Raw genomic sequence first — 13011 nt, 5'->3', positions numbered from 1 at the left:
AATTGTTTTCCTAATATGTAGGGTGCACATCTGAAAATGCAAGCATTCCTTTCTTTTGCTATTTCTAATAGATGAAAGTTTACATTAATGAAACCTAAAACACATTTGGATAATTATCAGCAAACTTGCAAATTAAAATCCCAGTCCTTTTCCCACTTTTATATTTTCATAGTTAATGAGCATTATATAATACAGTTTTCTGAAGGTATTTAACTCTCGGAAGAAAAAGAATACATACATTTGGAATCTGGAATGTCCTCTACAAGTAACCTATGAAGAGCCACCGACGCAATGAACTGGTAGGTTGATTTTGAAGTCCTTTCAAACGGAGTATGAGATGTGCCCCGACTCGAAACGAGTAGTGCATCATTGAAGAGAAAAAGACTGAGATCACGGGTGTGTTCATAGGTCCTGTGTTAAAAGCGAAGGAGGATTACGTATACATACATACATGCTTTGTGACACAATTCATCATCTTTGCATTGATAAGCCAGTTGTCAAGGCTTTTGCCCACTGCAGACCTTTGGAATGGCTGGTTGAAGTTCTGTGTAGTCCCTTCTGTCTCTCAGATGTGAATAGTCCCTCCTGTCTCTCAGACCAGGGCTGTGGGTGGGCCTCAAGGTGCCTCGATGGAATGGTCTGAACTTACTCATTGGCCAAGTGGTCAATCAGTGTGGGGCAAATGGACGTTGAACTCTTCCTCCTTTATGACATGAGTCGTGCGAAAGCTGTGTTTTCAAACTTCGGTCAAGTTTGGTATTTTAATGTTTGAAGTATTTGGGTAATCGGGAAAGTAAGTTTTTGTTTGGTTTCATCTTTAAGGGTAACAACAGTTTGGGGTAGAGAAAAACACAAGAACCAGTGTGGCACAAGGTGTCTTAAGCACAAAGCAGGGACAAATGCATTGAACTCCTAGGTAGGAAATTCGAATTTCTCTAATTTTGATTGGAGGGAAATCAATAGATGCTACACTTCATCGGTATGAAAGGTTAAGCGGCTCTTCATTTTCACTGAGATTGCTGCGATGGTTTATCAACAGGCAATACGTGACGTCCACCCCCGTCTCTGACCCTCTTTGCTGTTGTGTTGCTGGAGCCGGGTCTCTGTGTCTGGTAGGTGCCAGTGTGCCCTAGTAGGACTTCTCAGCAGGGAATCAAGCAACGGGTTGGGGAAGAACCAGGGGAGCCGCGCCTCCCCCGAAACACAGTGTCCCCGGCGTCCCCCTCCCCACACACCAGGAGTGGCTAAGTGAAGCCGGCTCAGGGTTTTACGAAAGGATAACCAAAAACGAGCAATCCTCAGTTACTCCAAGAAAGGGAGTCACTTTACAGGCTTGATGTTCACAGGAAGTCTCTTCATTTTTTATCTCAACCATCTTTGTTTAATTTTTAAATTGTCTATGAACATCCACATCAAGTTTTACATAAATGCTAAGGTGACATCAGTCCATACCCTTGGTTTTTTTAAGTGTACTTTTTTGGTCACTTTTTCTTTTTGCTTGGCTCCCTCCTCCCTACATTCAATTTATCCAAGTCACCAAGCTAGTACCTGGCTTTCTTCATTTTCTTCCCCGCTCAGGTAATCACACGCATATGCACGAATATACACATCTATTTATAGATACGTTGCCATTGTTTTACAAAAATGGAAATATTAGTCACACTTTTTTCCTGCTTTCGTCCACAATGGAAATCACTTCAAGTTAACTGGTATGGCTTTAATTTACCCTTTTTAATGGCCAACTAATACTTTATGGTGTGGGTAGCCCTTTCGATGCACATTGGTTTTGTTTACAGGCCTGGGTCTTTTTCCTCCCTTCCCTTTCTCTCTCCTTCCTTTCACTAGTTCTTTGTTGTCACTATGAGCGGTGTTCCAATAAACCGATCTTTACATGTAAACAAATCCCTTACATGCTGTTATTTCTATCAGATACGTTTTAGGGGGTTGGATTGATTGGTCACAGGGTTTATGTATTTTTATCGAAAACTTCCAGATTGCTGTCCCTAAAAGCTGCTATAATTACCATTTAGAATCCATTTTATACAATGGTTCTGGCTTGTACATAGCACAAACGTTTTTTTTTTAACATTTTTATTTATTTTTGAGAGAGGGTGGGGGAGGGGCAGATGGGGGGGGTGGGGACAGAGGATCCAAAGCAGGCTCTGCGCGGACAGCAGCAAGCTCCATACGGAGCTCAAACCCGTGAACCGTGAGATACGACCTGAGCCGAAGTTGGACGTTCAACTAACTGAGCCAACCAGGCACACCTCGTGGTACAAACTTTAATGTCCATCGAAATTACCTGGAGAATTTTGTTAAAATGCTAATTTTAGTGTAGAGCTACAGTAGCTCTGCGAATTTCTACATTTCTAAAATCTAATCGGTTTTCAGCTCATCTAATAGATGATGCTGATGTGCAGACCACATTTTGAACAGTGAAGCATTTAAATGATTTATTGGTTACAACCATGTCAAGCTAGGCAAAGGACTGGTTCCGGGAGTTAGACATTTTTTCAGGAGTACGATGCTTCAGATTCAGTTTTTTGGAGAGTATTAGGAAATACAGGTTATGTTAGATGTGTGGATAAATAGAAGAGCTGTGGTCACCCAACCGTAAGCCAGCTTTTTCTTTTTCACACATTCCCTTCCCATTTCTATGTGATTATGATTTAGGCTGGAAGGAGTTGGGGTGCTTGCAAGAAACAATATTCTAGGTCAAGTTGATAGGGTATTCTGACAATAGGGGTGAGGGAGAGAAGAAGCAGGAAAGGCAGGAGGTAACATTTATACAGATAAAGTCTGTATGTAATGGTCTACATGTGGTAAATGACCACTTTAAGTAGGTAAAGAACACCCATATTCTTGCCCTTTTTTGGCATTCATTTTACCATATGACTGATAACAATTATTTTTCCTATCGTAACCAGTTTAGAAAAATGTTCAAAGCTATAATAAAATTTTTCTGTTTTATCTCAGTTATCAGGGAACATGCATACAAGTTTGATTTAAAGAAGTGGCTTTGAAAGGAGTGTCTGCTTTGGTAAATGATCACTTTTTACCTTTGGAAGGGGTAGTATTGAAAGTGGAGGTAAATGAAAGAATTCCAGTTTTGTGACCCACTTGGAGCAGGTGTGTGGTTAGGTGGCCCAGGGAAGGGAAGGAGCGGGCACATTAACTCGTAGTTGAGGCCACTTGTAATCAGAGGACATGAACAGGGAAACAGGCTTGAAAACGCACAAAGAGGCTTCTGTTATTTCAATCTGATTTATAAGAATTTTGTTTAAAATACAGTAAAACCTTGGATTGTGAGTGACGTTCTGCGAATGTTCCGCAAGACGAGCAAACATTTCTAATAAGTTTTAACTTGGTAAATAATGTCTACGTGACGCCGAACATCACACAATCACAACTGAGCCCAGGGTTCTTGAAATTTGCTTTGATATAAGTTCTTTGGATTACAAGCATGTTTCTGGAATGAATTATACTCGCAAACCAAACTTTTACTCTCTCTATATACCTGAGTTCTATCTAGAAAGAAGGTTTTCAAAGCCATTTACTAAATTAAGCCCCTCAAGATCAACAGTTTTCATCCACAGACAAGAAACACCAGAACTTTTTTTTTTAAACGTAACAATTCCTCTACATATATAAAAGTAAATAATTTCATCTTTCATATTGACATAATAGCGGCTAAAGTGGAAACTATAGATCCCAGTAGGGTTTCAGAAAGCCACTTCTGCTCATACTGAAAAGAACCAACCCTAAGGGGTAGGGTTTTTCCTTTAAACTTGGATAGAATTTCTTTTCTTACTCAGAAGTAGGTCAAATGACTCAGCAAAAATGTAACAGCTCTGTTCTAGTTTAAATTCCTAACATCATCCTAGAAGTGTTTTGTTGTTATTGTATTAGATGGCCAAAACTACCAACTACCCAACTAGTATAAATACATAAAACCTTCAAAGGAATTTTCAGAATACAACCTCAGGCATGAACAGACAACTGAGCCATCGGTTCTGTGAGCTGACCTGAGCCAAAACTGTCGCTCCCATACATCCACACTCTGACTTGAGGGTTGTGTGGCTTTTTGAGTTTCCAGAATAAGAATCAGTTCAGAGTCCCGTATCCCTGGGAAGTCCCCCAAACACAGTGGCCCTGGTAAATGACTGTAGGTCTTTTGGGGTAAGGCTAAAAGGAAAGTTTACAATCTATATTGGCAGTGTGATAGGGTTTTTCCAAGTCCCAAGAGGACTTGGTCTGAGAAGTGGATGGCTCCGTTTGGTGATTCAAAGCCATGCCACTATTCACCAGTCCTAGAAGGCTCCACCTTTGGCCACCTTTGCATCAAGGTAGGAAAGAGGGAAGGAAAGAAAAAAAAAAAAAAAAGTCTATTTAAAAACCAGCAGGCTTAACATCACATAAATGAAAATTGGCGTTTCTGGAAAAAACTATATTATAAAAGTTCCAAATTCCATAATGTATTATAAAAGCTTAACATATCCCAAAACTCTGTGGGCGATATCCACAGAGGTACAAATAACCCCAAATTTCCTAACTCGAAAATGACTCTATGATTTCATCTCTACCCCCTGAGGAAATGTTTTCACTTACGGTGCAAATATTTACTTATTTTTACTGTGTCACAGTTCTTGTTTATTCGTTGTTTCATACCTGCTGCTCAGGTGGTGAGTTTATTATGAGGAAGGTTAATTCATCTTTCCACCTGCTGGTCTAATCAGTAGGAGCACTGAGACCTGGTTTTGAGTTTCAGATCAGCACTTATTCTGCAGCCTCAAACAAGTTAAATCCAGATTCCCACCCATAACATGGTTCCAGTCCTGCTTGCTTCACCAAGTGATTGTAATGAGTATATCAAATGAGAAAATTTAAAGCATATGATAAATTGTAGGGGTGCCTGCCTGGCTCAGTCAGAGGAGTGTGCGACTCTTGATCTTGGGGCCATTAGTTCAAGCCCTGTGTTGAGTGTAGAGATAGATTGATGGTGGATAGATGATAGATAGCATTAATAAAATATAGTAAATTATAAAAGCTTATACTCCTGTGAGTCAGTATAAATATTAGCAGTTTCCTCTGATTAGAAATCCCTGATGGAAGTCATAGGAATGGGATTTCTTGGGTTTTATGTGACTTTCCAAAATGATAGTAAAGTTTCAGGCTAAATAATCTGTAATATCTTCTGGAATATGAAACTATCTTGTATTTAATTTCAGCTGTTGATGTAAAATTATATGTACATCTGTTGCTTGGCAAATCACTGAGATAGTGCCTATTTAAATATACATGTACCTCATAATTAGAGTATAAAATAATTTGGTATCCTCTCATTATCCTCAAAATGTACTCTCGGTTGTCCAAATACTGAAGACAAGCCTCAATTCTAAACATTGAGACACCTGGTTTCTGGTTGGACACGTCAAAAAGCTTGGAAGTCCTAACTTCACCCTCACAACAAAAAAGAAGCTAAAAACCTCAGAATCAGCAACTCTTCTTAGATCCATCAAAGAATTGAGGTCGTAAGGTAAACCAGCCACCCAAAAGCTGGGGAGACACTGATAAGGGAATCACCGCTTACTGGAAACAGAAACTCCCTGAGGGAGCAGCATCAGGAAAGAATAAAAGGTAATTGACTGCTAGAGACAGTGTGAACTAGTTTAAGAGATTAGGAACTCCTGGAAGCCTAGCCTTAGGGGAACATTCTGTGCCCACTTGCATGAATTTGAAAGTTGCAGGAATTGTACCTTCCAGGAGCCCCACCAGGTTGTCACTGTAAAATCCAGAGAAAAATCTTTTCATTCTTCCAGATGGGGAAGGGAAAAGTAACTTTTTTGAAACATGCCGAAAGAGTTCTCTTCTCCTTAACAAAGGACTGCCTTCAAGGGAAACTATTTTTATCAGGATCGAACCAACATGGGGGAGGGAAACTTGTACCTCCAGCTCCTTCTCAGTTTCCTGTGTCAGTAGAGGGGCACCAAAATGAAACAAAACGAAACAAAACAGAAAACAAGACTGAGAAGCACTTCTGAAGGTCCTAGCCTAGGGGCACAGCTCACTAAAAAAAAAAAATGAAGACCTCATCAGAAGACTATAGAACTCTTCCCCTCCCCTCCGCTCCCCTCTCCTCCCCTTCCTTCCATTTGACTACCACATCCATAGGACTCCTTATAACCACAGGGATTATAGCTAAAAAGAACTAGAAGGTTCAGACCTTATTTAAGAGATCTCTAGGGAAACTCAGTGACAAAAGGGGAGACAAAAACAAGAACACCAGAATTAACTGTAGCTTCTGACACCACAGCTACAACAAACAGTAAGCACAGGCTAACCTCTAGCCAGATAAACATAACACCTCACACCAAAGACCTATTTACCTCATTTCCTTTCACCCAATATATCTAGCTTTCAACAAAAAATTACAAATCTTGCTAAGAGGAGAGAAAATAGTTTGATAAAGCAAGTTTTAGAACCAGACTCACATGGCAGGGATGATGTTGGAATTATTAGACAGAAATTTTAAGTATTTATGACAAAGTAAGGACTCTAATGAAAAAAGAGTGGACAACATGCAACAAAAGAACAGATGGGTAATGTGAACAAAAAAATGGAAACCCCCCAAAAGAAAATTGCAGAAATTGAAAACACTGAAATGGAAATGAATAATGCCTTTGATGGGCTCATTAGCAGATGGGACATAGCTGAGGAAAGAATCAATGAGCCTGAAGGTACATCAGTAGAAACTTACCAAACTTAGAAGCAAAGAGAAAAAAGACTAAAAAAGGAATGGACTCTCCAAGAAATGTGGGACAATTACAAAAGATGTACATATATCTAATGGGAAAAGACAATGGAGAATAAAGAGAAAGGAACAGAAGAAGTATGTGAAGTGATGATGGCTGTGAATTTTACAAAATTATTGACAGACACCAAGCCACAGATCCAGGAAGCTTATAGAATACCACGCAGGGTAAATACCAAAAAAATCTACACAGGCATATTACATTCAAACTCCAGAAAATCAAAGACAAAGAAAAAATCTTGAAAGAACCCAGAGAACAAAAACAAAACAAAAAAACCACCTTACCAAAGAGGAACAACAATGACATTGGATGTCTCTTCAGAAACCATGCAAGCAAGAAGAGAGTACAGTGGAATAAGCATTTAAAGAAAAAAAAAAAAAAAAAACCAAACCCCAGCAACCCAGAATTCTGTAGCCAGCAAAATTATCCTTCAAAAGTGAAAGTTTATCAGACAAACAAAAATTGAGGAAATTTATTGCCAGTAGACCTTCCTAGCAAGAACCGTTAAAAGAAGGTCTTTAGAGAAAAGGTAAATTATGTAGGTCAGAAACTCAGACTTACATAAAGACAGAGTGTTACCTTCATGAGTACATGAAGGTAAAATAAATTCTAATAATAAAAAACTGGAATAATCCCTAGCATGTCTCCCACTACACCAATATGTTCAAAATTGCTGGTTTGCTAGCTAGTTTCCTTCCATCACTGCAGCTCACTTCTAACGTTACCAAACAAAATCAACAAAATGAAACAAAAACACTGTGATCATGACAAAAGTGACGCAATTGTGTAATTTGATTTTCATTTAGAGTCATTCCAGGTAGGAATAGAGGTGAGAGGATCGGGTTTCTTCCAACCATCACCTCCCCCCTTCCACCCCCCACCCCCCCACACACACACTGACCTATGCCTTTGGGAAACATTCACTGAAATATTCATTGAAATGACAGGCAAATCCATTTTTACTTCTTTTGTTGAAATCGGACAAATTAAGGGAGTTGATGTCTCTCCAGTTTGGTTGCTGTTTGTTGATTTCTCATCTTTGCCATTAATACTAAGAACATAGTTGTGCAAATAATTTTCCAAAGCAGGGATCAGTAAATTATGACCCCACTTGTTTTATAAATACAGTTTTATTGTCACACAGCCACACTGGTTTATTTATGTGCTGTATTGTCTATGAAGACTGTACGATTTATGTATTGGATCGTTATGTTGCTGCTTCTGTGCTGCAAGAGTGAAGTTAGTAGTTGCCACGGGATATTTACTACCTGACCCTTTACTGAAAAAGTTTGCCCATCCTTGTTCTTTTTTTTTCCTCAAGTCTTTATTTATTTATTTTGAGAGAAAGAGGGAGAGTGGGGGGAGGGGCAGAGAGAGAGGAAGAGAAAGAGAAGCCCAAGCAGGCTCTGCACTGCTAGCCTGGAACCCACTGCAGGACTCAAACCCACGAACCGCGAGATCGTGACCTGAGCCGAAATCAAGAGTCGGGAGCTTAACGGACTGAGCCACCCAGAGGCCCCCCATCCTTGTTCTAAAGGAGGAAAGGGGGTGCTAGCTTATGGAAATTAGCACCCTCCCATCTTCTGTTCTTACACTTCTGTGAGGTGCAGAAAAGATACAGTGGGCCCTCAATACAATGGTGGTTCCTTGGTGAGACCTTTTTAATACTAACCTCAATAACTACCTGAGGATAATTAACTGGCCTTCTCTTTCTTATAGTTGAGCAAATCACTGGTGTGATACCCACCACTCGGATCTCCTTTCGGCAGGGAAGTGACCAACCTTCAGAATTCCTGCTTCTATGCAGTTTGTGGTTCTGGCAGAGACCATGTATTTTCTCCCATTCTATCCAGTAGCTGCCTGGAATGTGAGTAAGTGAGTAAAGCACCTTACATTATCTCGGAGGAATGTGTGTGTAAGTTTTCAGTACAGCACAAAGATTTGTTGTAAACTTATGTCAGACATTGTACTCAATCCCAGATACAAGATGAGCAAGTCACAGTCACAGCCTTAGGATAGTTCAATGCTTACCTTAAAGAGAAACTTACTGCCTCATCACAGCAGTGAAGCTGGGCTACATCTTGGACCCTAATCAGATATCTGTTTTCCTCTGATAGAGTCTGTGAAATAAAAAACAAAATTAGACACATTCATAAATTTGTAGAAAATAGAAGTCCCACTACTGCAGAACCATTTGATATCCTGCACACTGTTGAGTAGAACTCAGTTTAATTATGAAAAAGTGAGTGTTTTTACTATTAACAAAACAGGCTTTCATTAGAAAGGCCACAGAATTGACCATGAAAACTATATTTTGAGGGTGTTATCTAATTTTCAATTTTTAATTTTTTTAATTAATTTATTTTTTCAAGTCTTAAGTAATCTCTGCACCCAACATGGGGCTTGAACTCACGACCCCGAGATCAAGAGTCATATGTTCTTCGGACTGAGGCACCCAGGTGCCCCTGTTGTCTAATTTTTAAAGCTACTGAAATTACTGTTTTATTTACAAATTCTTTAAATGCTTTCCTAGTATTAAAAGAAGAAGGAGGAGGAAGAGGAGGGTTGGAAGCAGGAAAGAAGGGATCTATCAAGCAAGGGTAATGAATGGATTGTTACAAATTAAGAAATTAGGCCCTTGTACTGATCTAGCTATGGAGATGATCACTTGTTATGAACAGCGATCCAGAGATAAAGTTCAGACTCTGTGAGTGCCAAGATTTGGGACTTTTTGTAATCCAGTCAACTTCACTCTCCCTACCAAAATGTCCAGATCTAAATTCTAACAAAACAGCTCCATCTTGTTTCCCTACTTTGGCCTAAATAAGTAAATAAATAAATAAATAAATAAATAACATTTCCAATCGATTGATACTTTAACTCAACATAATTCATATGGTGAACTCCTACTAGAAGACAAGTAAATCATAGCTCATACCTGATGGAGCTCCCAGTCTTATGAATTAAGGGTTACAAAAAAGCATGAGAGAGATGTTCAAGGTGCTGCGGAAAACCCAGGAAGGGGGAACTCACAGCTGGAGATGTTGGGGAAACTTCACAAGGAAGATCATGATTGAACTTGATTTTTTTTTTAAGTTTATTTTTGAGAGACAGAGCGAGCGGGGGAGGAGCAAAGAGAGGAGAGAGAGAATCCCAAGCAGGCTCTGCACTGTCAGCACGGAGCCCGATGAGGGGCTTGAACTCACAAACCACAAGATCATGACCTGAGCCAAAACCAAGAGTCTGATGCTTAACTGACTGAGCCACCCAGGTGCCCCTGAACCGGATTTTTTTTTTTTTAACGTTTATTTATTTTTGAGAGCGAGACAGAGTGTGAGTGGGGGAGGAGCAGAGAGACAGGGAGACACAGAATCCGAAGCAGGCTTCAGGCTCTGAGCTGTTAGCATAGCCCGACGCAGGGCTTGAACTCACAAACCGCGAGATCACGACCTGAGCGGAAGTCGGACACTTACCGACTGAGTCACCCAGGCGCCCCTGAACTGGACTTTTAAAGGATAAAGAGTTTATCCAGTGGAGTGGGAAAGGAAGGCAATTTCAGAGAAGGCAAAGCATGAGCAAAGCGCAACTGTGTGAGGAAAGATTAAGATTATTGAAGAACTATGAGTAGATTTCTTTGATCATAAAGTGGTAGGCAAGGCAGCAAGAGAGAAGGTAGAGTGGGACCAGATGATATTCTATATAGGCAGCAGCTAACAGACGACTCCTGAGATTTTTTAGATATCCTCAGTGCGCAGAATCCTGCACCAGGCTGTATGTGCAGGGAGATATGACATCAGAAAAGACATGGCCCCTTTCCCCAAAGGAGGTCATGTTACAGAAGTACCAATCAGAGAGCTAAGACTGAAGACAAACTATGGGAAGGGGTCAAGTTCACTCGTGCCTCTTCTCATATGCACCCTTACAGCTAGCAAGGAAGTGAAATGTGAGAGCTCGCCAGCACATCACACACAGCAGACCCTCAACAGACGTTAGCTGAATGGAAAAATGCATGTCTCCTTTGCCGATGACTGGAGGTTACATTCCTGAGCATGAGATGTAGTGAGCACATCCGAATACATACCGGGCATCCCCTGACGATTCTCTGTATGTCTGACAGCTGATCTCTCATACCGATGTTTTGTTTCATCTAGTAAACAAAGTGATTTTAGGCCAACTAAAATTATGAAAGTTTTATACAGAAAAACTAGATTTAAAATATTTTATGTCACTTGATAGAGGGCTCAGTATGTTCATAACTCTTAATAAGAATCTCAGTTTCGTGTCCCCAATTATTTATTTATTTTTATTTTTATTTGAGAGAAAGAGAGAGAGAGAGAGAGAATGCAAGCAGGGTAGAGGGGCAAAGGGAGACAGAAAGAGGACCTTAAGCAGGCTCCACGCTTGGCGCGGCGCCTGACATGGGGCTCAATCCCGTGACCCTGGGATCGTGACCTGAGCTGAAATCAACAGTGGGTCACTCAACTGACTGAGTCAGCCAGGCGCCCCATCGTATCCCCAGTGTTTTAAAACAAAGACACAAGTGACAGCACTGTATTCAGAAAGTATCTTCAGGGCATAATATGTTATCAGGTTACATTCAGCCTGGCTGCCCATGCAGTACACCCATCACAACAGTATTTTCAGAACGATAGAACTGTCTTCCACGATGCCAAATTCTTTCAGAGAATGATTATGATTTGAAATTTTTTTTTAACATTTATTTATTTTTGAGAGACAGAGCACAAGTGGGGGAGGGGCAGAGAAGGAGACAGAATCCGAAGCAGGCTCCAGGCTCCCAGTTGTCCGCCCAGAGCCCGAAGTGAGACTTGAACTCATGAACTGTGAGATCACGACCTGAGCCGAAGTCAGATGCTTAATCAACAGAGCCACCCAGGCACCCCCGAGAATGATTATGATTGCGATACTTACTGAGTCAGAAAATTTAATTAACACGGTAAGAAGTACCTTCAGAAACAAAGAATTTTGCTTTTTTTTCCTCTTAGTTATCTAGAAAAATCAATCTAAATATCCGAGTCTTCAAACTTCCATATTAATAAAAGTTCTATTGCGCTTACGCAGATGTCTGAAAACATTGTGTCTCATGTTGCTTGGCTTAGAATAGATGCCCTGAGTGCTCCAAATCCCTGAACCCGATGATTTCACATGAAAGGGATAAAAGACTTTGAAGTAAAGAACACCACGACAGGATAAGCTATTTCAGGATCTTTGAGTCAGTACCGCAAAGCATTGTAACATTTTTCAAGGACACCAACTCTTACCAACAACCAACCTGATCTATATAACGTTTATAGTTTTTGACTTGGTCAATCGCAGCGGTCAAGTCCCCACGGTCAACATGTTCTGCAGGAGTATGAAGCCTCAGAGCGTACAGAAGATTAATATATTCTTCAAATCTTCTGGATGGGTGTAAGAGCAGCTCCGGGAGGCTGTAGGAGGCATAGAAAATGGAACGCTGGTCACTTTTGGAAGGTCAAAGTGTGCCCTGTGCTTAGGGCACCCCCACCGTGCTTTCCCTCAGAACTCACCTCAGCATTTTGGTAGCAACGGTCTTATCATGCCTCTTCAGGAAAGCTCGGAATGCTGGTATCGTTTCTCTGCACTAAAGGTATTCAGTGAACTGAGTCAGTATAGACAAAATGGCTTTGCAGCCAGGTAGGCCTGGATTAAAATTAAAGATTTAATTTAATTCTACCTAGTTCTATGTGACCCTGTCAAGTTATTTCACTTCTCTGAGCCTCTGTTTTCCCATGGATACTGTACCTAACTCTCGTGGTGAGGAGAGGAAGAATCCTCTCCATAAAGTGCTTGTCAGGCAGTGTTATCCCCACAGTAAGAAACTATTCACCTATAATACTGCTGTTGACTATGTTTTCCGCAGGAGCATTAGAAAGAGGCTCCACTGTGCCAAATATGTTTTAAAATGCATTCGTTCATCTTAGTGGAGCCCTCCGGAAGTTACCTCATTTTTCTCAGCACACACGTGCCTAAAAGACACCAGTAATGCTAATTTCCAGAAGGCAAATATTCACTGTTGTAATGTTAAGAGCTAACGTTCACTGAGTACTTGCTTATATGCACACCCCGTGCTAGTGACAATATGTGACACTCTGCTCCCATTTCCGTCCTATGGTTGGTCCTATGAAATCGCCTTATTCATGCAACTTTCCCATCATTCACT

General features: G+C 40.6%; 1 protein-coding gene across 2 annotated transcripts in view; it reads right to left on the bottom strand.

Annotated features, from left to right (window-relative positions):
* The window catches only part of ECT2L (epithelial cell transforming 2 like), an 82404-nt gene that overhangs the window by 2053 nt on the left and 67340 nt on the right, over positions 1–13011 (bottom strand). For both annotated transcript variants that reach the window (XM_043592459.1, XM_043592460.1), the window contains exons 18-22: positions 12359–12432; positions 12103–12259; positions 10894–10959; positions 8844–8932; positions 239–411 (exon numbers count right to left, since the gene is read on the bottom strand). In XM_043592459.1, the coding sequence (XP_043448394.1) occupies positions 239–411; positions 8844–8932; positions 10894–10959; positions 12103–12259; positions 12359–12432 (559 nt within the window). The remainder of the gene's footprint in view (positions 1–238; positions 412–8843; positions 8933–10893; positions 10960–12102; positions 12260–12358; positions 12433–13011) is intronic.

This window comes from Prionailurus bengalensis, chromosome B2, assembly GCF_016509475.1.
Source record: "Prionailurus bengalensis isolate Pbe53 chromosome B2, Fcat_Pben_1.1_paternal_pri, whole genome shotgun sequence".
NCBI lineage: Eukaryota > Metazoa > Chordata > Mammalia > Carnivora > Felidae > Prionailurus > Prionailurus bengalensis.
This window is presented reverse-complemented; position numbering and strand designations above follow the sequence as displayed.